This window comes from Nicotiana tomentosiformis, chromosome 3 (assembly GCF_000390325.3).
Source record: "Nicotiana tomentosiformis chromosome 3, ASM39032v3, whole genome shotgun sequence".
In the NCBI taxonomy this organism is placed as follows: Eukaryota; Viridiplantae; Streptophyta; class Magnoliopsida; order Solanales; family Solanaceae; genus Nicotiana; species Nicotiana tomentosiformis.
In genome coordinates this window covers 89,623,605-89,648,712 of record NC_090814.1, presented here as the reverse complement: position 1 = coordinate 89,648,712, position 25,108 = coordinate 89,623,605, and the positions used below count along the sequence as shown (strand labels likewise).

The following is a 25,108-nucleotide window of genomic DNA, read 5'->3' as shown; positions in this document are numbered from 1 at the left end:
GATCCCCAGTTGCTATATGAAACAAAGGACGAAAACATTGAGTATATGTTTCAACTTTCAAAATGTTGTTAAAAGAATTACTATAGTAAGTAAGCTTAAATTTGTTGATTGCTCTCCTTATTTGAATTTTTTTCATAATAATTTAAGAGTGATGAAAAAGAAGGTTGAATGAACTAAACCCAAAGGAACTTGAATGGTGATGAATCTAATTCATACACTAAATCATTAGTCATATTCTGTTTTAGTGATTAAGATTGATATAAAGGAAATGATTATTGAGATGCTTTTGATGATATAGAGTGTGTATATATTAACGTGATTGATGAATTAAATTTATGAAAAATTTGTTTTTTTTTTACTGTATCAGTATTTCATTTTGTAATATTGTCTTAGAGTATGATATTAACTCTTAAGTTAATTTTAGAATTTCTAATTCTTGCGAGTTCATAATTTTTTATATGCTTAAATATCCTTCTTCTTCCTTCTCATTCTTTGAATTCGTGGATCAAGTTCAAGTCCTGCCTAAAAAGAATAAAGAGTTTATTTGTATACTGATAATGTAAAAAAATTATACTACAACTATTACATAACTTAAAAATTAATTAAACAATATTATGTCTAGTAAGTATGATTTTTTCTAAAAAGAAATAGAAACTGGTTTTATAACGGGGCTAGGGTTAGCCAAAAATATAGTACCAGCAATTAGTAAGATTACTTGGAAAAGTAGTAAATAATTTGTTAATTAATTAAGGAAAAAGAGAAAAGAAACAAATTGTTGAAACTTTACAACTTTAGATTGTCGGCCCTAAAAACGGTGTAACTCAAGAAACACGTAATTATACTCCAATGTAGATATAGGGAAAAGGAAAACTAACTCGTACTCCTCTTATATAAGTAAAGCAACATCCAAACGTTACCAAAACATAAACAAAAACCAGGTTATCGAAATACTATTGAGAGCGAGAGAAAAATTGATTCAATGGCGGCGTTTAGCGATCCAATAATGTGGACGAGAGGCAAAACCATAGGAAGAGGCAGTTTTGGTATCGTCACTTTAGCAACGACGACAACAAACTCCTCTGTTGATATTCCGTCAACAATTGCAGTAAAATCTGCCTTGTTTTCGCGTTCAAAGTCGTTACAGAAAGAGAGAATTACTACACGAGTTTCAAAATTGTGATCATGTTATTCGATGTTACTGAAGAAGATGGGAAGATATTGTACAACATGTTGCTTGAATACGCGTCTGGTGGAAGTTTAGCTGATCGGATTGGTCAAAATTCAGGGCAAGGGTTGCGAGATTTTGAGGTAAAACAGTACGTGAAATCGCTTCTCTTAGGGCTTAGTCATATTCACAGAAGAGGTTCCGTTCACCTTGACATTAAACCAGATAACATTCTTCTTGTTGGTACTGAAAAAGTTGCCAAGATTGCTGAGTTCGGGTTCGCGAAGAAGGTTGGATTAAAGAGTCAGAAAAGAAAGAGCGGACTCAAGGGAACACCTATGTACATGGTGCCAGAATCAGTGTTGGATAACGAGTACGGACCTGAAGCAGATATTTGGGCTTTCGGGTGCACTGTTTTTGAGTTGGTTACAGGGAAGACAGTGTGGGATTGCAGTGAAGTTGATGACATTGTTTATTTGTTGTGCAAAATTGGAATGGGATCACCGGATTTGCAGAATGCAAGATTGTCGAAAGAGACTGAAGATTTCTGAAAAAGTGTCTTGTTAAGGAGCCGAGATTGCGATAGACTGCTGATATGCTATTGAAGCATCCGTTTCTTTCATCTGATGATAATGCTGTTGTTGGTGAGCAGACAAGGAAAAAGGAACTCAACCTGCTTTTGTTTATAGAAATTGCAAGAGAAAGTGATCAATTGATTGATGATTTTTGCAATAGTACAGAGATGGACAAGTTGATACCAATGAAGGTGTTGAATTGCAGATCCAACAAAAGAAGAAAGCTACTAGAAGGATGCTGATTATCATTTTTGATTGGAATTTTACAGATGTAAAGAATTATACTAATGGAATTTTGCATGTAATTTTTGCTAACAGTGAATACATTCTCTTTTCAAACATATCTTGCAGATTTATATATATGTTTATTCTTCTTTCTTAGATCATGATACAATCAATTTGTTCAATAGAAAGAGAGGTCCTTTTGCTAATTAACAGTGACTAGATTCTGTTTTTAATGTATGCAGAGTTATGTTATATTCTTTTATTTCATGGAACCATACATACTAAGTCAGAGCATTTGCAAACGAATAAAACGGAAGTGTCTCTGGTTCCTTTGTTAACAAAGCTGTTCTTCGAGTGCTGCACCACTTTAAAAAATGAGAAAAGAGTCATATATTAGAGTAAGAACAGATAACATAACAAGCCTCCTTTTTAGGTAAAATTAAACACAATGTTTGCTAAAGGGCGGGCATGCTCCACTGAAAGGAGAGGAAAGCTTCTTCATTTTCGGCACGGGCGCGGACTCCGTGATCTCTGGGTCGCCGAGGTTCCTTTTCTTCCTCCGCCTCTTAAAATCTGCTCTCTCTATGATTTGATCCCTCGCGTATCGGCCCAATTCTTTCTTCTAGCAGACAAAAGATTAGGTTTTAATGCTCTATTTTACATTTTAATACGGACCTACCAGAATTATCAAAATACTGATCCGGGTCCGTTTGCTCAAAATGTTGATCAAAGTCAACTCAGTTGAGTTTTAATGCTCTATTTTACATTTTAATCCATTTTTCACATGAAAACTTTCCGAAATTTTTTTTGGACTGCGCACGTAAGTCGATGAATGAAAAATGGTGCTTTTCGAGATCTTAGAACACATAATTACTTATTAAATTTAAAGATGACATTTTAGGTCATCACAATATTCTTCTTTCTTAGATCATGATATATAGAATCAATCTGTTAACTAGAAAGAGAGGCTCTTTAAACAGTGACTAGCTACATTCTGTTTCAATGTATGTAGAGTTATGTTATATTCTTTTATTTCTTGGAATCATATATATATATATATATTAGAGTAAGAACAGATAACATAACAAGCCTCCTTTGTATATATGTAAAATTAAACACAATGTTTGCTTAAGGGCGGGCATGCTCGACTAAAAGAAGAGGAAAGCTTCTTCACTTTCGGCACAGGCGCGGACTCCGTGATCTCTGAGCCGCCGAGATTCCTTTTCTTCCGCTTTTAAGATCCGTTATCTCTATGATTTGATCCTTCACGTATTGGTCCAGTTCTTTCTTCAAGCAGAAAAAAGATCAGGTTTTGCTAATTAAATTTAGAATTTGGTTCTTAAAAAAGTTATTATAACTAAGGAAGCAAAAGGAGGCGTAATTACTAAATAGACAAAAGATTTATAAAAGCAACGATCATTCTCTGATGGAGGCTAGATGGTAACATATTTGCCATCTGCATTAGCACAATGGCTTAAACCTAGATATAGTGGCTTTTCCTCTAGCAATAGGATCCTGAAGCCAAAGTTTATCTAGCACTTTCTACACCAAAATTTTATCCCATCACACGAGTTAATAGTTATTACAAACTACAGCTGCTGCCAAAGTTAGCCATCGTGGTAGAATTGTATAGTGACCACAGACAATCTATATGATTTATTGTATTGTGTATTGTGAGTGACAACATAGATTAGAAAAGAAAAAAAAGTATCATGATATTAAGCAAAATACATAAAGAGACACTCAAAGTTGGTTTCTGATATCTATCTCACACTCCAACAATCCACGAAGAGGCATTATTTTTCCTTTTTTTTTTGGGATCACAAGTTGGATGGCTTATAAGGGAGTTTCTACCTTCTAAAAATGGGGTTTTCACTTCAGCTATTGACCTTGCTTAGGGTAGAGTTTATACCTTCTATGTTTGATGAGATTATATAGACCGAACAACTTTGTATTCACTCGACAAAGTTTTCCTATTGATTAATTTGGAATATATGTATAGTTTAAAATGACCCAACCTTAAGTTAGGTTAATTTGAGCTTTGCCTAGATTGACAATCCAATCCGTCCAAGTTTTGATAGATTACACTTATGGCTCAACGATTGCAAACTAGGGTTAATGCCCGATCATATTCATGGAAACATTGGTGACGATTCAATTAGCTGCTTGTCTAATTTGATCGGATATTAGAATCGAAAACAATAATGCCTCTTTTATTCTCTTATCTTCTATTTTCATGGCTGCCATAAAAATCATAATACTGTTTAATTTTATGGGTTATTGAATGGTGTATTTGGTGTTGTTCTTGTTGGGGTGATAGCGTGAGGGTGGTGATGAGTTTGTGATGATGGCGGAAGAGTGCTGGTGACTATGACTTGATTGGAGAAGAAGAAAGTGGGCCCCACATGATAAAAATAAAGCAAAAATATAATTTTACGAGTTTTCACGCATCCAAAGTTGTGTGAAAATCACTCATTTTGCCATGTCAGCTCGGGGTGTCCACGAAACACACTTGTGCCAAGTTGAAATATATCTACTTGATCATTGAGTTAGTTGGAGTGTGAGGTAGACATTTGAAGCCAATTTTAAGTGTCTCTTTATATATTTTGCCGGAAAAATAGAAAGTCAGGGTTATCATTATATTTAGGATAAAATAAGCATTTTTAAAATTTGATTAAAGGGAGAAAATGTTTGTTTATCACCAAAGTTATAGATTACAAAAACGACATATTTTTTGTTTATAATTTCTTTTGACAAGGTAGAATACCTTTATCACCAAACAACTTCCACGCATATTCTCATGAGAGCTAGAACAAAGAATACTTATAATGGATTATTTACTTCATCTTCTCAATCTTCCAATTTTGGGAAAAATTGACTTCGTCTTCTTTCTTGCGTCTTTTTTGAAATTTAACTCAAATATTGCTCAAATCTACTCCAAATCACTTCAAATTTAAATTTTGAACTCCTTTTGACATTTTCAATCAATTGGAACAACACCCAATCCGAACAACTAACAAATTTAAAAAATCATATTTTCTAAAGCAAAGGTTTGAATGGCCTTTAATGATGGACTTCTACTCTTCAATTTTCTTACATTGCAACTAGGTGACACAACGTGGGAAGCAGAAAATACATGGTCCCTTGAAGCATATGCAAAAGATGTGAGAAGAAGAGAGAGAGTGAAAGCAATAATTGTGAGAACACAGATTTAACTCCATTGCTTCTAAGTAAGAACACAGATTTTGAATTTGCTAGTGCTTTCAAAATATGTACAATATGGGCTAGGTCGGGTAAAACTTAAAAACATGGGCCATTTTTTGTTATGGTGTGAAGTCACGTGTATTTTCTTGTAATTCTTTCTCCAATTTATGCTTGAGACTTGACCCAATTTGTTTTATTTTTGCATAATTAACTAAATGAGAGAAAAATTCATATGGTACATTAAACCATGTCTTTCAACAGTGAAAAATAGGCCTAACGTATAAAGGTCTGTCCGGAAAATAGTATTTCTCAACTATCAATCGACATGACAATGATGTATATTTGATAAAGCTTTTGGCGCTACAGAAGTCGGACAGAAAAAATAGAACTTTCACTAGATTCAACGTAAGTCCCTTCTGAATAGAAAAAAAATATATAATTCATGTCCTTTTATCCTTTGTTTGGGACTTACTAGCAAACAAAGGTATACCCAGCATTTTTCTTTTGCACGTACTAGCTTACACTTCTCAAATTAAAGTACAATATATATTTGCGAATCACTTAATTTATGATATGAATGTCCAATCATCTCATGTGCAACCTCTTGCCCAAGCAATCACCTAATTTGGAGTATGAGACGTAAGAATAAACCATAATGAAAAGAATAGACGCAAGTGCTCAACAATAATACAGGCCATAAGTTTGTATATGCCACAATTGCGATTTATAAATCGCATTTGTCAAATGCATTCTCCAGTTACGAGGTATAAGTTGCATTTGTCAATTGCATCAATCGATTCCAATTATAGGTCACAGTTGGTAATTGCATTTATAAGTCTCCGAACTGCGATATATAGATGTATAGGTATCATGATTATTCATGAGTTGCATTACTTATTCGCGATTTTAATTTTTTGATGTGGCTTTGGGATTAAGACCTGGGGCCGACCCACGTGGGGCTAAGCGGGTTCAATCGACCCTGCTTCTAAAAAAATAATACTATATATATATGTATAAAATGTGACTAAAGCAGCGTAAATATTATATAAAAATTATAATTGAACCCACTTGACAGAAGCTTTTGCTCTTGCAAAAGTGGTCAGAAAAGAAGAAATAAACCATAATGATAGCAGCATAGCCTAATATAACTGTCTTTGCAATCAAATAAAATTATTTTCCTCGTTTATATTTTATAGTTTTCTTTATTTTACTTTATAGTATATTGCACGTGGCATTCAAATAACTGGCTTGATCCCGTTAGGAGATTAGTTTGGGGGTACTGAGGCAGCCTGTTAGAAAAAAAAGATGATAAGGTCCAGCTCCTTGTATTAAACAAAAACAATTGTGTGTTAGTTCTCTTTATGATTGAACAATCTGTACAAAGAAGCTTTTTTCCAAGTAAATTTGGCTAGCAATTGTAGTACATTCTTTCCAATGTATTGTAGAGTCATGTTCTATTTATTTTCTTGGATCATGTCAGAATCAATTAGTTCACTAAGAAATCTCAAACAAGTTTTCATATGCTTGGCAATAATGCATTCTGTAAAATTGTCAAAAAGAATGTCATATTTTCCTTCTATCCAATAAATTTGTATTCGAAAAAAATAATAAAACGGGAGCTTTGGAACAAAGGTAAAGTTGTATCCGTATGACCTATAGGTCATTGGTTCGAGCCATGAAAATAACCACTAATGTGTCTATTAGGGTAGGTTGTCTACATCATATCTCTTGGGTTGCGGCTTTTTCCCGAACCCTGCGTGAACATGGAATACCTTATGCACCAGACTGCCTTTTTTTTTTTGAAAAAAATAATAGATTTGCATTAATCAGCTTCTTCTTCTTCTTCTTCTTCTTACTAAATTCTTAGGTTTATGAATGTCCAATGTATGTCCTGACAGTTGGTTGGTTAATACCTTCCTAAGTCGCTAGGATTATAAGTTGCAATTCTCAATTGCGACCTATAAGTCTCATTGGGAGATTGCGACGTATAAGTTTCAATTGGAAATTGCGTTTATAGTACCCGAATTGCGATATATCGTGATTATTAATGAGTGGCATTTTTTGATTGCGCTTTATGAGTCACATTACCTAATCGCTATTTTAATTTTTGGTATCGCACTACTTCCAGCTAAATGCGCTTTGGGATTAAGATTTGCTCAATGTTTAACGGTAGCAATTGAAACTTAACTGTTATCCTTTATCCTGTTTAGGAGCTCAAGTTTTATCGCTCGCTTACATTGATATTATTTACCCTTAAAAATGGATAACAATTGAATTTATATGAGGTTTTAATAATATGTGGATTAATTCAATTTAAGTGATTAATGACGTTAGATTAAGCAAATGAAAGACGTAATAAATGATCAAACCAATGATAAGAGTGATCCGAGCTCTGTTAATGGCTCAACGAGGAACCTGCCTTCGGTTCTGAGCTTGCACTTATGAGGAACTTATGAACAAAAATAAGAACTTTGAATAATTTTTAGAAACATAGAAAATAGGAGTAAATTGCCTTGGTATGCATGTTACAATGTATTATATGAATAATAAGCTTTTCCCTTTATATAGTAGGTGAGTTTTACCCTAAGTACAATTCTAAGAAAAGTAAAAATCTTCCGTTTCGCTAATCACTGATTTTTTGCCGATACGGGCCGAGGTACACTCCGTGATATCCAGTTGGTCACGGACATCACGGACCTTTATTAGTCGTGTGCAGCTGTTTGATATTTCTCTCCAAAGTCTTGAGGCTCGAACCGGACTCGGAGAACGTGGTCCCGATGCTCCCGAGGGCAAGTGTTTTGCTCGAGCTCCGATATGAGGTGCTCCTCGCTCTGACTCCGATTCCTTACGGTCACGTTCCTGCTCCGTTTGCCTCACTGGGAAACCGGGGTGCTCATTGGACTCGATTTTATCCGTATACAGATAGTCCTCTTGTTTCTTAGAGAGTAGGCTTGCCGAAACGATGGGAAACGACAGATGACTCCGGTTCCTTCCTTTGTACGTTACGACGAGGGAGCCGAACCGTCCCGTCAGTCGCATCGTTCTAATTTCGGACACGTGTCACTCATCGGCAGGTTGCCCCGAATGCGCAGCGTCAGTTGTTTCCCTATAAAAGCTTCCTTCCTTTGTTCTTTTTCTAATTTTTGACTAAATTACTACCTTCGAGCTTTCCAGTCATCATCAAACCTTCTTCAAACCTTCATATCTTCATCCTTGTTCTTCAATTTCTATAGTAATCTCCAGATGTTTTCCCAAATTTTCTTCAAATCTTCATATTGTGTTCTTCATCTTCAAAACCCATTTCCCAAAATTTTGCATTCTTTATTCAAATTTTCAAACACTCCCCCAGATGACAATGGCCAAACCATCAAAAACCGTTCCTCAAAAAGTTGCCTTTTCATCTTCTCAACCGCCTGTTGGTCCTGAAGCGGTTGCCCCTGAAGTGGTCGCCCTCGATACGGCTTCCCTTGTTGTGGTTGCTAACGAACCAGCTGCCGAGCCTCCTTTGAAAGCGTTCATTCCCGGGGGCTGCTCAATTGCATATGACTTTAAAGTCGAGAAGCCTTCATGCAAACAGGACCAGAGTGAAGGAGTCTCGAGGTACATATGTTCTGTGACTGAAGATATTCTTCTCATAGTTCGTAAGGACTGCAATTGGGAAGGCAAGAACGTAGTAGTCTTTGGGCCCGAGGAAGCCGTTACTACCCACGTGGAGGGGTACTTAAGTGTTTACACTTATCCCTTCACACTGGGCCTGATGGACCCGATCATTCTAGACTTTTGCAAGAGGTATGATGTGTGCCTCTGGCAAATCCATCCATCGTTGTAGGGGATCGTGATCCTCCTCCGCTACTTTTTAAACAAGACCGAGTTTCGTCGGTTCACTATCGACCACCTGCTCCGATTAACAATTAAACTTATTTAGTGGTTTTAAGGATACGTGATTTAATCCAATACCAATTGACAAACAAGGAATTGAATAGATAATCTGAATAGTAAAATAAATTAAACCAGTGTTCTAGCAACGCTTTCGACCTCGATTCGAGATGGTCTCGAGGTTGGGTAAGAAGAACAGTAAAGAATCGAGGATAAACAATGATAAACAGTAATGGATAGTAAGTAAAATAGAGAGCAGCGTTTTTATATATCTTTATCAGTCAATCAATGCCCCTTACAAATAAATGTGGTCCCTCTTTATATAGTAGAGGAATCCTAAATAAGATACAAATATAATAACAAAAACAAATCCCATAATTGACGTCAATAACCGCTTGATTTGCTCTGTTCCGGGATTTCTTCCGAGATCTTCGGTCGGTTGCTAATATCTCGCCATCCCGTTATTATGCCTTATTCGAAGTCGATTTTGCTCGGTCTCAATCTTCAGCGAGCACTTCGATCTTCGTGCTCCGTACTTTACCACTGAGCTCGAGCCTGGTTTATTGCGAGCTTACCCTCGGGGCAGCTCCTCGTGCCTAAGATATCTCACATGCCCGATTTCGACCGTATACTACATCTAATGTTGAAAATTTTACTATATTTTTTAATTGTTAAATCGTACTTTGTACAAGAAAATAAGTCATTTTTATATTTAATTAGTGATAGTAAATGTCGATAAAAAGCTTGTTTAAAATATTGACATAACAATAACGACAGGATAGTGTAAAAAAACGATAACAAAAATAATAATTTTGATTTTGATCTTAAATCACAATAAAGTGCAATTTAGTTACATTTAGAACTAAAAATGAAAAATTTACCGCATTTGTAACTTAAATGTGATAGATGGATATTAAGAAAATTTTAAGACTATTACTGAAAAATAAATTAGGAACTCTTAATAAAGGCCTCACTCTAATTCGTTTCTTTCAAAACCCTAACCGCCTCTCACCTTTCCTCAACCCTTTCTCACGATTGATTTGGGATTCCTTGGAAACATCCAAATTTCCATTTGCAAAAGCCAAGAAAATATGAAATTGGGGAAGGACATCGACAAGGTATTCTGAATTTTAAGATTATTATCAACTTGTTAGCTATCTTTTTTCTCAAGAGGGGGGTATTATTTATCTTTTTGTTTGTTTATATTTTAACGAGTTACATGTTCAACAAGTTTGGATTTATAGATCAGTGACCTAGGTTGTGGTACTGGATACACAACTTGGGTAACGATCTGTTTCAAGGAAGGCTTCTATCTAGCCGATCAATAAAGAACCCCTTTCGATGTTGTTCCAGTGTTATGACGGAAAGTCGGTTATTATGAAAGATTTGATTTTGAGTAATATTCTCCAACACGGCACGAGCAAGATAAAAAATGCTTGAAACTAAGTTTAGAGATAGATCTTGTCCCCTATTGCTGATTATTATTATCCTAGACTATAGACGATCTTAACTTATTTTAGAGATGTATAAAAAAATTTACATTTGTTTTAGAACAATTATGTATTATTACGTTGCTTACAATATTTTGATAATTAGAGTTTGTAGTTCTTTACAAAAAGAGTATGCAGAAGTGGCTATTTGTTTCATTTTTGTGGTGTATGGTGTTCTGAAATATCAAATGATTATTTCATCATGAAGAATTTTTAAATTCATTATATTATTTTAATATAAAAACCAAAAACAGCAAAACTATTGACGAGACATATTTTCCGACATTTCTATTTTATGTCGCAAGCAAGATGAGTCGAGAGTACATCTCATTGACATTAGACAACATGTCGTAAAATAAATGTCACTAATTATTTTATGACACTAATTTAAATGTCGGAAAATTCCCGACATTTATTTAAATGTAAAATAAATGTCAGTTAAGCATTTTGTGACATTTATGTGATCTATGGAGACATTTTTAAAATGTCGTCATATCCTTATTTTCTTGTAGTGAACCAACAACGTTCGCTCTGATACCATGTGAGATTTGCAAATGAAAAGAGAGAAATTGAAGGATTTCAGTTAGACGAACCCTAGAATGTTCGAGAGAGAGAGAAATATCTGGGGGAAAAAATATGAGCTTCATTCATTATTAAAAAGGTGTCTGTACAAGTGTAATACCCGGTCCTTATACAAAAAGAATACAACCAAATAAACAGTGGGCCTTTATATACTGGGATTGCTACTATGTTGGGACTTCAGCACGTCTATCAGTTGGGCCATCTGTGTTATCTATGCTAACACCCCCTCAAGCTTTGGGGTGAGAGAACTCCCGGCAAGATTGTGTGGAACACCAGACAAGGATTTAGTGAAAATATCGGCCAGTTGAGATGTAGAGGAGATGAAATGAAGAAAAATCAAACCATCTCAAGCTTCTTCCGCACAAAATGGCAATCAAATTCAGGGAAAGGCTTGCGTAATTTTGAGGTAAAGCAGTACGTGAAATCGATTCTCTTGGGGCTTAGTGATATTCACGGGAGAGGTTTCGTTTACCTTGATATTAAACCGGATAACATTCGCGAAGTTGCCAAAATTGATGATTTTGGGTTCACGAAGAAGGTTGGAGTGAGGAGTCAGAAAATAAAGAGCGGACTCAAAGGAACACCTATGTACATGGAACCATAATCAGTTCTTCGTAACGAGTACGGACCTAAAGCCGATATTTGGGCTTTTGGGTGCACTAGCTTTGAGATGGTTACAGGGAGGACAATGTCGGATTAGAGTGAAGCTGACGACGTTGTTTATCTATTGTGCAAAATTGGAATGGGATCACCGGATTTGAAGAACAAAGGTTTGTCGAAAGAAGCTGAAGATTTTTTTAAAAAGTGTCTTGTTAAGGAGCCGAGATCGCTATGGACTGCTAATATGCTATTGAAGCATCCTTTCCTTTCATCTGACCAGACAAGAAAAAAGGAATTCAACCCACTTTTGTTTATAGAAATTGCTAGAGGAAGTGATCGATTGATTGATGATTTTCGCAATAGTACGGAGATGGATCAGCTAAAACCAATGAAGTTGTTGAATTGCAGATCCAACAAAAGAAGAAAGTTACTGGAAGGATGTTGATTATCAATTTTGATTGGAATTATACAAATGTAAAGAACTACGTTTTGGCTTGATCCCCTTAGAAAGTTCACGTGTAAATTGAACAATTAGCACATATGGAGTTTACACGAGTTACCTCTTGAAGCGTGAACTAAGTACGTCTTTTACGTTAGCCTCCAATTCCAGAACAACTTAATCAAAATGCCATGACCAACACGATCACAATCTCCTAACGTCTCGTAGTCTTCTACTGTATTACTCAAATAATATCCGGAAAGAATAAATTTAGTATGAGCGAAATTTGAGAAAAAAAAAGCACCAAAAATTCGGCCATCCTTGCGGCAGAAAAACCCATGTATATATACACGCACAAGGTCAAAACAGTAGGGACCATAGAATTTAATTAACAAGGCTCCCTATTATGGAATTAATTTCGAAAATTTGAAATTAACTTCAACCGTAGTAAATTGCGAATTATTTCACTAAAAATTCGTAATTGTACTCCTTAGTTTAATTTCAAAATTCTTTCATAAAATCTCATTTAACTCCTCGTAATAAGATTTAGATATTAATCAATCAATTTAAATTACTGATAATTTAATTTATATATCGATTACTACCTTTAGACATTTGCTTAGCCTATTTTATGCCCTGGATACAAAATTCACTGGGCGAGTTTATCCATAAAAACTTATAAGCTTTCAAAAAGGTATATTATCAATCTCAAAGTCGAGATATGGATTCTATCAACTAATTATTATTTTGTCAATGTAAGTATATTACTAGTAAAAATAGTATGGGTTAGCCAGTTTTTGGACTGGTCATTCAAAAATAGTCAGCGTTTGCAAAGTCATTGAAAATTAGTCAGTATTTTGCTGTAACACGGAAAGTTCCAGCATAATATACTGGAGATCGATGTACCTGTGTATGAACTTCCATCATTTTATGCTGGAACTCCAACACGCGGAAAGTTCCAGTATAATATACTAGAGATTGGAGCAACTGTGTATGAACTTCAGCATATTATGCTGGATCGGTATATTATACTGGAACTCCGGTATATTATGCTGGAAGTCCAGTATATTATACTGGAACTCCAGTATAAATATATTAAAATTCGGGTATACTTATGCTGGACCTCCAGTATAATATACTGGAGTTCTAGTATATTATCTTTACATGAAAAGTAGCTAAATTTCGATTACTTTTGAAATTGTGGCTATTTTTGAATGACCACTTGTAAATCTGGCTATTTTTGAATTTCTCCCTATATTACTATTGTCCAATTTACCAGGCTTGTTAAAGAATCTTGCTTTTAATAAATCAAAACAATAAATAACATGCACAACTAATAATAATTATATCAAGATTTAGAGTATAAGTACAAGAAGTTGGAATTAAATCATTCTCATAATCAAGATAAATTATATTTAATCTTGTGTTACAACGCCATTCCGACGGTTTGTGCAACTTTGTCAATAAATTGTGACCATAAACTTTATGACTTATAAGAACCGATGATTTAATCTTTCGTGTATAAGCTCAATTATATACACTAAATCATCTACTATATATGCAAAGCACACACAACAAATACATGATCTATTTAAAATAAAATTTTATTGAATTGAACAAATAAATAAAAAATTATTTCATAAAAAATACTATAACAAAATGCATAGTTTATAGTATACCCTAGCAATATTTTTTGTTTATAGTGTCTTTTTTCTTTTTGGCAAGGTAGAATATTCCTAGGAGAGCTAGAACAAAGAATACTAATTTCACGAATTATTTACTTGGACTTGTCAATCTTCCGTTTCGTGCTTGAGACTTGACCAAATTTATTTTCTTTTTGCATAGCTAAAGCATAAATGAGAAAGAAAATTCAATTGCTACATTGAACCATGTCCTTCATCGGCGAAAAATAGCCTTAAAGTATGAGTGTTCTGGAAAGATTCCTTATACGTGAACTTCTCATCAAATTTATACCTATTAATTAACAGCTATTAGTAAGATTACTTGGAAAAATGGTAATCATTTGTTACAAATTACTACAATATAGGAAAAAGAGAAAAGAAACAAATTTTGGAAACTTTACAACTTAGTTTCTTGGCCCTAAAATAAAAACCTAGCTTGTAACTCAAGAAACACGTAATCATATGTTAATAGGGAAAAGGAAAACTAGGTAACTCCTACTTATATATAAGTAAGTACAGCAATAACAGAAAGTTACCAAAACAAAACAAAAACCAGGTTATCAATTACTATTGAGAGCAAGAAAAAAATTGATTCAATGGCGGCGATTACCGATCATCAAATAATATGGACGAGAGGCAAAACCATCGGAAGAGGCAGTTTTGGTATCGTCACTTCAGCAACAACAACAAACTTCTCAATTGATATTCCGTCGACAATCGCAGTAAAATCTGCCTTGTTTTCGCGTTCAAAGTCGTTACAGAAAGAGAGAGAATTACTACACGAGTTTCAAGATTGTGATCATGTTATTCGATGTTTCGGTGCTAATATTACTGAAGAAGATGGGAAGATATTGTACAACATGTTGCTCGAGTACGCGTCTGCCGGAAGTTTAGCTGATTGGATTGGTCAAAATTCAAGGCAAGGGTTGCAAGATTTTGAGGTAAAACAGTACGCGAAATCGATTCTATTGGGGCTTAGTCATATTCATGGAAGAGGTTTTGTTCACCGTGACATTAAACCAGATAACATTCTTCTTGTTGGTACTGATAAAGTTGCCAAAATTGCTGATTTCGGGTTCGCGAAGAAGGTTGGAGGAGTAAAGAGTCAGAAAAGAAAGCACGGACTCAAAGGAACACCTATGTACATGGCGCCAGAATCAGTTCTTGATAACGAGTACGGACCTGAAGCTGATATTTGGGCTTTCGGATGCACTGTCTTTGAGATGGTTACAGGGAAGACAATATGGGATTGCAGTGAAGCTGACAACGTTGTTTATCTATTGTGCAAAATTGGAATGGGATCACCGGATTTGCAGAACAAAAGATTGTCAAAAAAGGCTGAAGATTTTCTGAAAAAGTGTCTTATTAAGGAGCCAAGATCGCGATGGACTGCTGATATGCTATTAAAGCATCCATTTCTTTCATCTAATGATAATGTTGTTGTTCGTGAGCAGACAAGGAAAAAGGAACTCAACCCGTTTTTGTTTATTCGACATCTGTGCTGGTGAAAGTAATCCTTTGATTGACGATTTCTGCAACGGAGATGGATAAGCTAAAACCAATGAAGTTGTTGAATTGCAGATCCAATAAAAGAAGAAAGCTACTAGCTAGAAGGATGCTGATTATCAGTTTTGATTAGAAATTTACAAATGTAAAGAATTATACTAATGTAAAGAACTACATTTGGGCTTGATCCCTATAGGAGCTTATCCCGGGGTACGTAGGCAACCTGTGAGAAAACGAGAGATCAGGTGCAGCCCCTTGTATTAAACAAAAACAATTTTGTGTTTATATTTTCTTAATTAGTAATGTTCGACTTGGACTTGCTAGCGATGGATTTCAGCCATTTCGGAATTCAAAAACTTCATATAGCATTTGGCATGTGGTTCTTATTCCTTATAATTTACCGCCTTGGTTGTATATGAAACTGGAAAATTTTATTTTGTCAATGCTTATTCCTGGTCCAGAAAGAGGTATTTGGCAAGGTTGATGCAAAAATAAGCAAAGCACTGGATGAACTGTTAGTAGTAGAGCAGACATCTGTCTTACACAAGCTGAAAAAGATAAAAGACTGAATCTGAAATTGAACTGCCAATGAAATTAGTATTAAAAACAGAGCTGCCTGCAAAAGTAGATTGTTTCATCTGGGCTGCACTTTTTCCGAAGCTTGTTTGACTCAGGACCTTTGCAAAAGGAATATGTAGCCAATAAACAGATACTACAACATTTCTATGCTTGGTCTTTCTCTTGTTCAATGAAATACTTGCTTACAATATGTATGAAGGTTTGGGTTTGTACTATCACTATTATTCAAGTCCATCTGAATGTGTAGTCCCAAAGATATTGTTTTGTTAGTTATGTTATACTCATCGTGTTCCAGAAGATTTGCCATTCATGTTATGAAAGATCCCAAATAATATGTATTTTGAAGATTTTATCAAATAGAGTTTTCCAGTACCGTCTTGCTCTCTAGCTGTATTCATGCAACAATAACTAACAGTCTGGAGCAGTTTATCAAATTTAGTGCTTGCATATTAGTTGAACAGTGCATTATTTTTCCACATCAAAAATTTTCTATGATCATATTTGAACAGTGCATTATTTATCTTGTAATGCATTAACTCAATGGATATTTTGATTATTGTAGGATAAATTTGAGAGTGTTGACATGATTGATCATATATTGGGATGGATGAAAGAGTATTGGAACAAATGGAGAGGACACTTGCATGCCAAATATGGGGGTGGAGTAATGGCGAAAGACTTGAAAGGTGGCACTTCTTTAAAGGCTGAATTACTGTCCGTTCTACGTTCAACTAGATAGGAAAACAAATCTTTAAGTGAGAAAAACATATCCTTACATGATCGCTTGTCTACCTTAGAAGATGAGATGAAAGAAATGAAGAAAATAAAGGAATTCTTTGCTGCTCAACAATCACATGTCTCGCCTACGACATCGCTCGTTTCAACTGAATGATCACTATTTTTTTCTGCTAACTAAGTTAGTAACAATATACTCTGCTTTTTAATTTTTTTGTTGATTTTTATAGTCATTTTTATCTTATTGCTATTTCTGTTGCATTCATGAATTTATATTCCTTCAAATTAAAAAATATGGGCAGACGCACTCAATTGGTACAAATAGAAAGGCTCGTCCAGTGAGTCATGACACTAGCGAGTAAACTACGAGTTTTATAGTCATGTTTATCTGTCATGTTTGGTGGAGGAAAATCCCCTTGAAACTCCCCTGCATTCTGTGGTACTATATATGCTTAGGCAAAGTAAATTGTACTGTGCTTAAGGATATTTCTGAATTAACTTTGCCATGTTTTGTGATTTTGAGACTGATTCTCATTCGTATTAATATTAACTAGACCAGCTATGTTGAAAATACTATTCTAAAGGAATTTGGAGCGGGGAAGCCCTTCACCTTCTTACATAAAGATAATGTAAGACAAGAGGGGAATATATGAGTAATCTCGTAAAGTTCAAAGCAAATTTGCAATTCCTTGCAGCAAAGTAACTGGCACAAAACTTTCCGGCAAATGCCAGAGGTCATGCCTCAGAATTCTTCCCTACAAGTGTCTATAGCAGTAATATAATCAAGCAAATATTTTTGAATTGCAATTACTTCGTCTGCCTTTTTTGCTTCTGCCATTGATTTTAAGTCCTTGAGTAGGTTCATGTACAAATAATTAGTTGTTTCTTGTTTCAAGTTTCATGTGTGACTTGTTACTCTAAGAGCCTAAATTGCCAATTCCAGCAAATTTCGATGAAGAATGTAGACTTTGACTTTGGAAAAGGCAAAAAAACATACATAGCAAAATAAGAAGGAAGAAGGAGAAAATATTCAATTAGTTGCACTTACCGCGACACATGATATGTTCTGGTGAAAGCAGCTGGACTTATACAAAATAACAAAATAAACCTTCTCCTCTTCTTTTATCGAACCGAAGTTTAATTTACCATTACAAAACTTTTCTAATTAATTTTCTTATATTCTTGTAGCCTTGTTGATGTTGCTGGATAACACCTGATGAATTTAGACTGTGTTTGGGTAAGCGGTTTAACCATTTCTAGTATAAATTTACATATATTATTTTACCAATAGTTATTTATCGTCTTTTCAAAATTTTGTACTTACAGATTTTGAAGATTGAAGCTACAAGCCAAGATACAAGTTTAGAAGAAACACAAGCTCATTATTATTTTGCTAGGAATGTTATGTAAAACATGATTTCATAGTCTAGCTCAGGATGTTAGCAAAGTTTTTTTGCTAAGGTGTTGAGCAGATATTGAAACTAACGTCATGGGATGTTAACATTGTAATTAATAACTTTTTATATAGCAATTTGACATTTATTGATAAAAATTAATGTTTTGTGACATCGAGCTTTAGGACTACTTGACAAGATATATGGTCGTTATAGTTACTACAATTATTTTAAATAGCGACTAGTGCTGCTCGTCTCTAAAAGATAATCTACGACCAGTTAAAGATTGGTCGCTAAAACTGGTTAACGACCGAAAAATATATATTTTCCATAATATATTTATCGCCTATTAGGGAGGAGAAGGCTGGTCGCTAAAACTATTTAACGACGGGCAAATATATATATTTTTACAATATATTAATTGTCTACTGGGACGAGATATGTAGTCTCTGAAGGTATTTAACGACTAGATTTTTTTTCCGTCTCTAAAAATATTTAACGACAAGGTTTCTGAACCGGTCGCTGTTGAGCTTTAGCGGCGGAAGCTATTACGATGGGTGGCGACCGGTTTTTTCCCGCCGCAATTGCTCTATTAGGACCAGAATTTGATCTTTAGGGACCAGATTTACCTTCGTTAAAGGCCGTTTTTCTTGTAGTGCGAAGAAAGTGGGGCACACTGAGCAAGTACGAGAAATTAGCCCCGCTCCGCTTTCTTAAAAGCAAGGACCACTACGGGAGGTCATGAAGAGGAGTAGGAGCCAGCTTTAGGGGTTCAATCGATATGACAATGATGTATACTTGATAAAGTTTTTGGCGCCACCAAAATACTAAAAAAAAAAGCGCTTTCGCAAGAGTCAACGTAGTCCCTTCTGAATAGGAGGGGAAACAAAAAAGAGTGGTCTCCTATGCCTCTAATGTCTTTTTATCCTTTGTTTGGGGTTCCCTAGCAAACAAAGGTATTCACATCACACGTTTCATGTCAAAATGGCAAAGCAACATGGTATTGACAACATATTTCATTTGGTGTGTTGTTTTTAAAGGAATTCTAGTGGTGTGTTGTTTTTAAAGGAATACCAGATATATGCAAAATACAATTATAGAATGAGACTCATAATGGAAAGAATAGACGGAAGTCCTCGATAATAATACATGGCATAAGTTGCATATCCATAATTGCGATTTATAAGATGCATTTGGTAGTTGCGATTTGGTAATTGCGATTTTTCATTGCAATTGCGACTTACAAGACGCATTTGGCAAATTATGAGTCGCAACTTAATCGTGAGTTTAATTTTTCGATGTCGCTTTGGGATTAAGACTTGCTATATGTTTAACCCTAGCAATTCAAACTGAACTGTCATCCTTTATCCTGCTAGGAGCTCAAATTTTGGCAGCGATTACCGATCATCCAATAATATGGACGAGAGGCAAAACCATCGGAAGAGGCAGTTTCGGTATCGTCACTTCAGCAACAACAACAAACTTCTCCATTGATATTCCGTCGACAATCGTAGTAAAATTTGTCTTGTTTTCACGTTCAAAGTCGTTACAGAAAGAGAGAGAATTACTACACGAGTTTCAAGATTGTGATCATGTTATTCGATGTTTCGGAGCTAATGTTACTGAAGAAAATGGGAAAATATTGTACAACATGTTGCTCAAGTACGCCTCTGCTGGAAGTTTAGGTAATCGGATTAGTCAAAATTCAAGGCAAGGGTTGCAAGATTTTGAGGTAAAATAGTACACGAAATCGATTCTATTCGAGCTTAGTCATATTCATGGAAGAGGTTTCGTTCACCGTGATATTAAACCAGATAATATTCTTCTTGTTGGTACTGATAAAGTTGCCAAAATTGCTGATTTCGGGTTCGCGAAGAAGATTGGAGGAGTAAAGAGTCAGAAAAGAAAGCACGAACTCAAAGGAACACCTATGTACATGGCGCCAGAATCAGTTCTTGATAACGGGTACGGACCTGAAACTGATATTTGGGCTTTCGGATGCACTGTCTTTGAGATGGTTACAGAGAAGACAATGAGATTGCAGTGAAGCTGACAACGTTTTTTATCTATTGTGCAAAATTGGAATGGGATCACCGGATTTACAGAACAAAAGATTGTCAAAAGAGGTTGAAGATTTTCTGAAAAAGTGTCTTATTAAGGAGCCGAGATCGCGATGAACTGCTGATATGCTATTAAAGCATCCATTTCTTTCATCTGATGATAACGTTGTTGTTCGTGAGCAGACAAGGAAAAAAGAACTCAACCCGTTTTTGTTTCTTCGACATCTGTGCTGGTGAAAGTGATCCTTTGATTGACGATTTCTGCAACGTAGATGGATAAGGTAAAACCAATGAAGTTGTTGAATTGCAGATCCAACAATAAAAGAAAGTTACTAGAAGGATGCTGATTATCAGTTTTGATTAGAATGAGTATACAAATGTAAAGTATTATAGTAATGTAAAGAACTATGTTAGGGCTTGATCCCCATAGGAGCTTAGCCCGGGGTACGCAGGCAACCTGTGAGAAAACGAGAGATCAGGTGCAGCCCCTTGTATTAAACAAAAACAATTTTGTGTTTATATTTTCTGTAGTATTGAACAATCTGTATTAAAAGGCAGATTTTTGGTAACAGTGAGTACATTTTTATTTCATCATATCTTGCAGATTTATATATATGTTGTATTCTTCTTTCTTAGATCATGATATATAGAATCAATCTGTTAACTAGAAAGAGAGGCTCTTTAAACAGTGACTAGCTACATTCTGTTTTAATGTATGCAGAGTTATGTTATATTCTTTTATTTCTTGGAATCATATCTATTAGAGTAAGAACAAATAACATAACAAGCCTCATTTGTATGTAAAATTAAACACAATGTTTGCTAAAGGGCAGGCATGCTCGACTAAAAGATCAGGTTTTGCTAATTTAATTTAGAATTTGGTTCTTAAAAAAGTTATTATAACTAAGGAAGCAAAAAGGAGGCGTAATTACTAAATAGACAAAAGATTTATAAAAGCAACGATCATTCTCTTATGGAGGCTAGATGGTAAAGTTTATCTTGCACCTTCTACACCAAAATTTTATCCCATCACGCCAGTTAATAGTTATTACAAACTACATCTGCTGCCAAAGTTAGCCATCGTGGTAGAATTGTATAGTGACCACAACCAATCTATATGATTTATTGTATTGTGTATTGTGAGTGACAACATAGATTAGAAAAGAAAAAAAAGTATCATGATATTAAAAAATAGGCAAAATACATAAAGAGACACTCACAAGTTGGATGGCTTATAAGGGAGTTTCTACCTTCTAAAAATGGAGTTTTCACTGCAGCTATTGACCTTGCTTAGGGTAGAGTTTCTACCTTCTATGTTTGATGAGATAATATAGACTGAACAGCTTTGAATTCACTCGACAAAGCTTTCTTATTGATTAATTTGGACTATATGTATAAGTTTAAAATGACCCAACCTTAAGTTAGGTTAATTTGAGCTTCGCCTAGATTGACAATCCAATCCGTCCAAGTTTTGACAGATTACACTTATGGCTCAACGATTCCAAACTAGGGTTAAGGCCCGGTCATATTCATGGAAACATTGGTGACGATTCAATCAGCTGCTTGACTAATTTGATCGGATATTAGAATCGAAAACAATAATGCCTCTTTTATTCGCTTATCCTCTATTTTCCTGGCTGCCATAAAAATCATAATAATGTTTAATTTTATGGATTATTGAATGGTGTATTTGGTGTTGTTCTTGTTGGGGTGATAGCGTGAGGGTGGTGATGAGTTTGTGATGATGGCAGAAGAGTGGAATTGACTATGCCTTAATTGGAGAAGAAGAAAGTGGGCCCCACAGGAAAAAAATAAAATAAAAATATAATTTTAAGAGCTTTCACATACCCAAAATTGTGTCGAAAATCAATCATTTTTCCATGTTGGATGTCCACGAAACACACCTGTGCCAAGTTGAAATATATCTACTTGATCATTGAGTCGGTTGGAGTGTGAGATAGACATTTGAAGCCAATTTTAAGTGTCTCTTTATATATTTTACCAGAAAAATAGAAAGTCGAAGGTTATCATTGTATTTAGGATAAAATAATTTTTTTAAAAAATTTGATTAAAGGGAGAAAATGTTTGTTTATCACCAAAGTTATAGATTACAAAAACGACATATTTTTTGTTTATAGTTTCTTTTGACAAGGTAGAATACCTTTATCACCAAACAACTCCCACGCATATTCTCATGAGAGCTAGAACAAAGAATACTTGAATGGATTATTTACTTCATCTTGTCAATCTTCCAATTTATGCTTGAGACTTGACCCAATTTATTTTATTTTTGCATAATTAACTAAATGAGAGAAAAATTCATATGGTACATTAAACCATGTCTTTCAACAGTGAAAAATAGGCCTAACGTATAAAGGCCTGTCCGGGAAATAGTATTTCTCAACTATCAATCGACATGACAATGATGCATATTTGATAAAGCTTTTGGCGCTACAAAAATCGGAAAAGAAAAAAAATAGAACTTTTACTAGAGTCAACGTAAGTCCCTTTTGAATAGAAAAAACAAATATAATTCATGTCCTTTTATCCTTTGTTTGGGACTTACTAGCTAACAAAGATATTCACATCACATGTTTCATGTCAAAATGGCAAAGCAACACGGTATACCCAGCATATTTCGTTTGCAGGTACTAGCTTACACTTCTCAAATTAAAGTACAATATATATTTCATATCAAAATGCTCCTCTTTTTCGAACTTAAACATGTTTTACAATTAACATTAACTGTCATGTTAATCGTGACGAATCACCTAATTTATGATATGAATGTCCAATCATTTCATGTGCAACCACTTACCCAAGCTTGACTATTAATATCTGTCACATGCATAGACCGTTGTACAAAATGAAAGAGGACCTTCCTCAGATACTCGCTAGTGTGAGAAAGAGTACTCAGAACATTTTTTTTCCAAAATGTGCACTTTTTGGCTTAAGAGTTCTAGTGTTGTGTTGCTTTTAGAGGAATATCATAAATTTGCAAAACGCATTTGGAGAATGGGACGTAAGAATAAACCATAATGGAAAGAATAGACGCAAGTGCTCAACAATAATACAGGCCATAAGTTGCATATGCCACAATCGCAATTTAGCATTTATTAATTGCGATTTATAAATCGCATTTGTGAATTGCAACTTATAAATCGCATTTGTCAAATACATTCTCCAATTACGAGGTATAAGTTGATTGCATCAATCGATTCTGATTATAGGTCACAGTTGGCAATTTTAATTTTTGGTGTCGCTTTGGGATTAAGACTTGGGGCGGACCCACGTGATGCTAAGCAGGTTCAATCCACCCCGCTTCATAAAAAACTAAGATTATATACGTATAAATTGTGACTAAAGTAGCGTAAATATTGTATAAAAATTATATTTGAATCCACTTGACAAAAACTTTTGCTCTTGCAAAAGTGGTCAGAAAAGAAGAAGAAATAAACCATAATGATAGCAGCATAGCCTAATATAACTGTTTTTGCAATCAAATAAAATTATTTTCCTCGTTTATATTTTGTAGTTTTCTTTATTTTACTTTATAGTGTATTGCACGTGGCATTCAAATAACTGGCTTGATACCATTAGGAGATTAGTTTGGGCTACTGAGGCAGCCTGTTAGAAAAAAAAAAGATGATAAGGTCCAGCCCCTTGTATTAAACAAAAACAATTGTGTGTTAGTTCTCTTTATAATTGAACAATCAGTACAAAGAGGCTTTTTGCCTAGTAAATTTGGCTACCAATTGTAGTACATTCTTCCCAATGTATTGTAGAGTCATGTTCTATTTATTTTCTTGGATCATGTCAGAATCTATTAGTTCACTAAGAAATCTCAAACAAGTTTTCATATGCTTGGCAAGAATGCATTCTGTAAAATTGTCAAAATAAAATGTCATATTTTCCTTCTATCCAATAAATTTGTATTTGAAAAAAATAATAAAACGGGATCTTTGGAGCAAAGGTAAAGTTGTTTCCGTGTGACCTATGGGTCACTGGTTCGAGCCATGGAAACAGTCACTAATGCGTCTACTAGGATAGGTTGTCTACATCATATCCCTTGGGGTGCGACCCTTTTCCGGACTCTGCGTGAATACGGAATACCTTGTGCATTAGGATACTTTTTTTGGTTGAAAAACTAATAGATTTGCGTTAATAAGCTTCTTCTCCATGATCTCTCTTCTTCTTCTTCTTCTTCTTCTTCTTCTTCTTCTTCTTCTTCTTCTTCTTCTTCTTCTTCTTTTTTGGTTGTTGCTAAATTCTTAGGTTTATGTATGTCCAATGTATGTCCTGACAGTTGGTTGGTTAATACCTTCCTAAGTCGCTAGTATTATAAGTCGCAGTTCTCAATTGCGACCTATAAGTCAGCATTGGGAGATTGCGACGTATAAGTCGCAATTGGAAATTGTGTTTATAGTACCCGAATTGCGATATATCATGATTATTAATGACTGGCATTTTTTGATTGCGCTTTATGAGTCACATTACCTAATTGGTATTTTAATATTTTGGTATCGCACTACTTCCAGCTACATGCGATTTGGGATTAAGATTTGCTCAATGTTTAACGGTAGCAATTGAAACTTAACTGTTATCCTTTATCCGGCTTAGGAGCTCAAGTTTTGTCGCTCGCTTACATTGATATTGTTTATCGTTAAAATTGGATAACAATTGAATTTATATGAGGTTTTAAGGATATGTGGATTAATTCAATATAAGTGATTAATGCCGTTAGATTAAGCAAATGAAAGATGTAATAAATGGCCAAACCAATGATAAGAGTGATTCCGAGCTCGGTTAATGGCTCAACGAGAAACCTGCCTTCGGTTCCGAGCTTGCACTTATGAGGAACTTATGAACAAAAATAAGAACTTTGAATAACTTTTAGAAATAAAAGAATAGGAGTAAATTGCCTTGGTTTGCATGTTACAATGTATTCTATGAATAATAAGCTTTTCCCTTTATATAGTAGGTGAGTTTTACCCTA

At 34.8% G+C, this 25,108-nt stretch overlaps 1 protein-coding gene, 1 long non-coding RNA gene and 2 pseudogenes across 2 annotated transcripts; all 4 read left to right on the top strand.

The window, feature by feature from the left end:
- The first annotated feature begins 1,000 nt into the window (after positions 1-1,000).
- LOC104092913 (mitogen-activated protein kinase kinase kinase 20-like) lies at positions 1,001-2,069 on the top strand (annotated as a pseudogene).
- A 12,321-nt stretch (positions 2,070-14,390) lies between these two features.
- Positions 14,391-15,701, top strand: LOC104092910 (mitogen-activated protein kinase kinase kinase 20-like). The gene has a single exon (XM_033655301.2). It carries the CDS (start codon positions 14,435-14,437, stop codon positions 15,344-15,346), a length of 912 nt encoding a protein of 303 aa, XP_033511192.2. The 5' UTR covers positions 14,391-14,434; the 3' UTR covers positions 15,347-15,701.
- Positions 15,702-15,808: 107 nt separating this feature from the next.
- LOC138907097 (uncharacterized) lies at positions 15,809-16,920 on the top strand. The gene is made up of 2 exons (XR_011414804.1): positions 15,809-16,122; positions 16,486-16,920. It is a non-coding gene; the product is annotated as an uncharacterized lncRNA (long non-coding RNA).
- Positions 16,921-19,036: 2,116 nt separating this feature from the next.
- Positions 19,037-20,459, top strand: LOC104092911 (mitogen-activated protein kinase kinase kinase 20-like; annotated as a pseudogene).
- Positions 20,460-25,108: the final 4,649 nt, after the last annotated feature.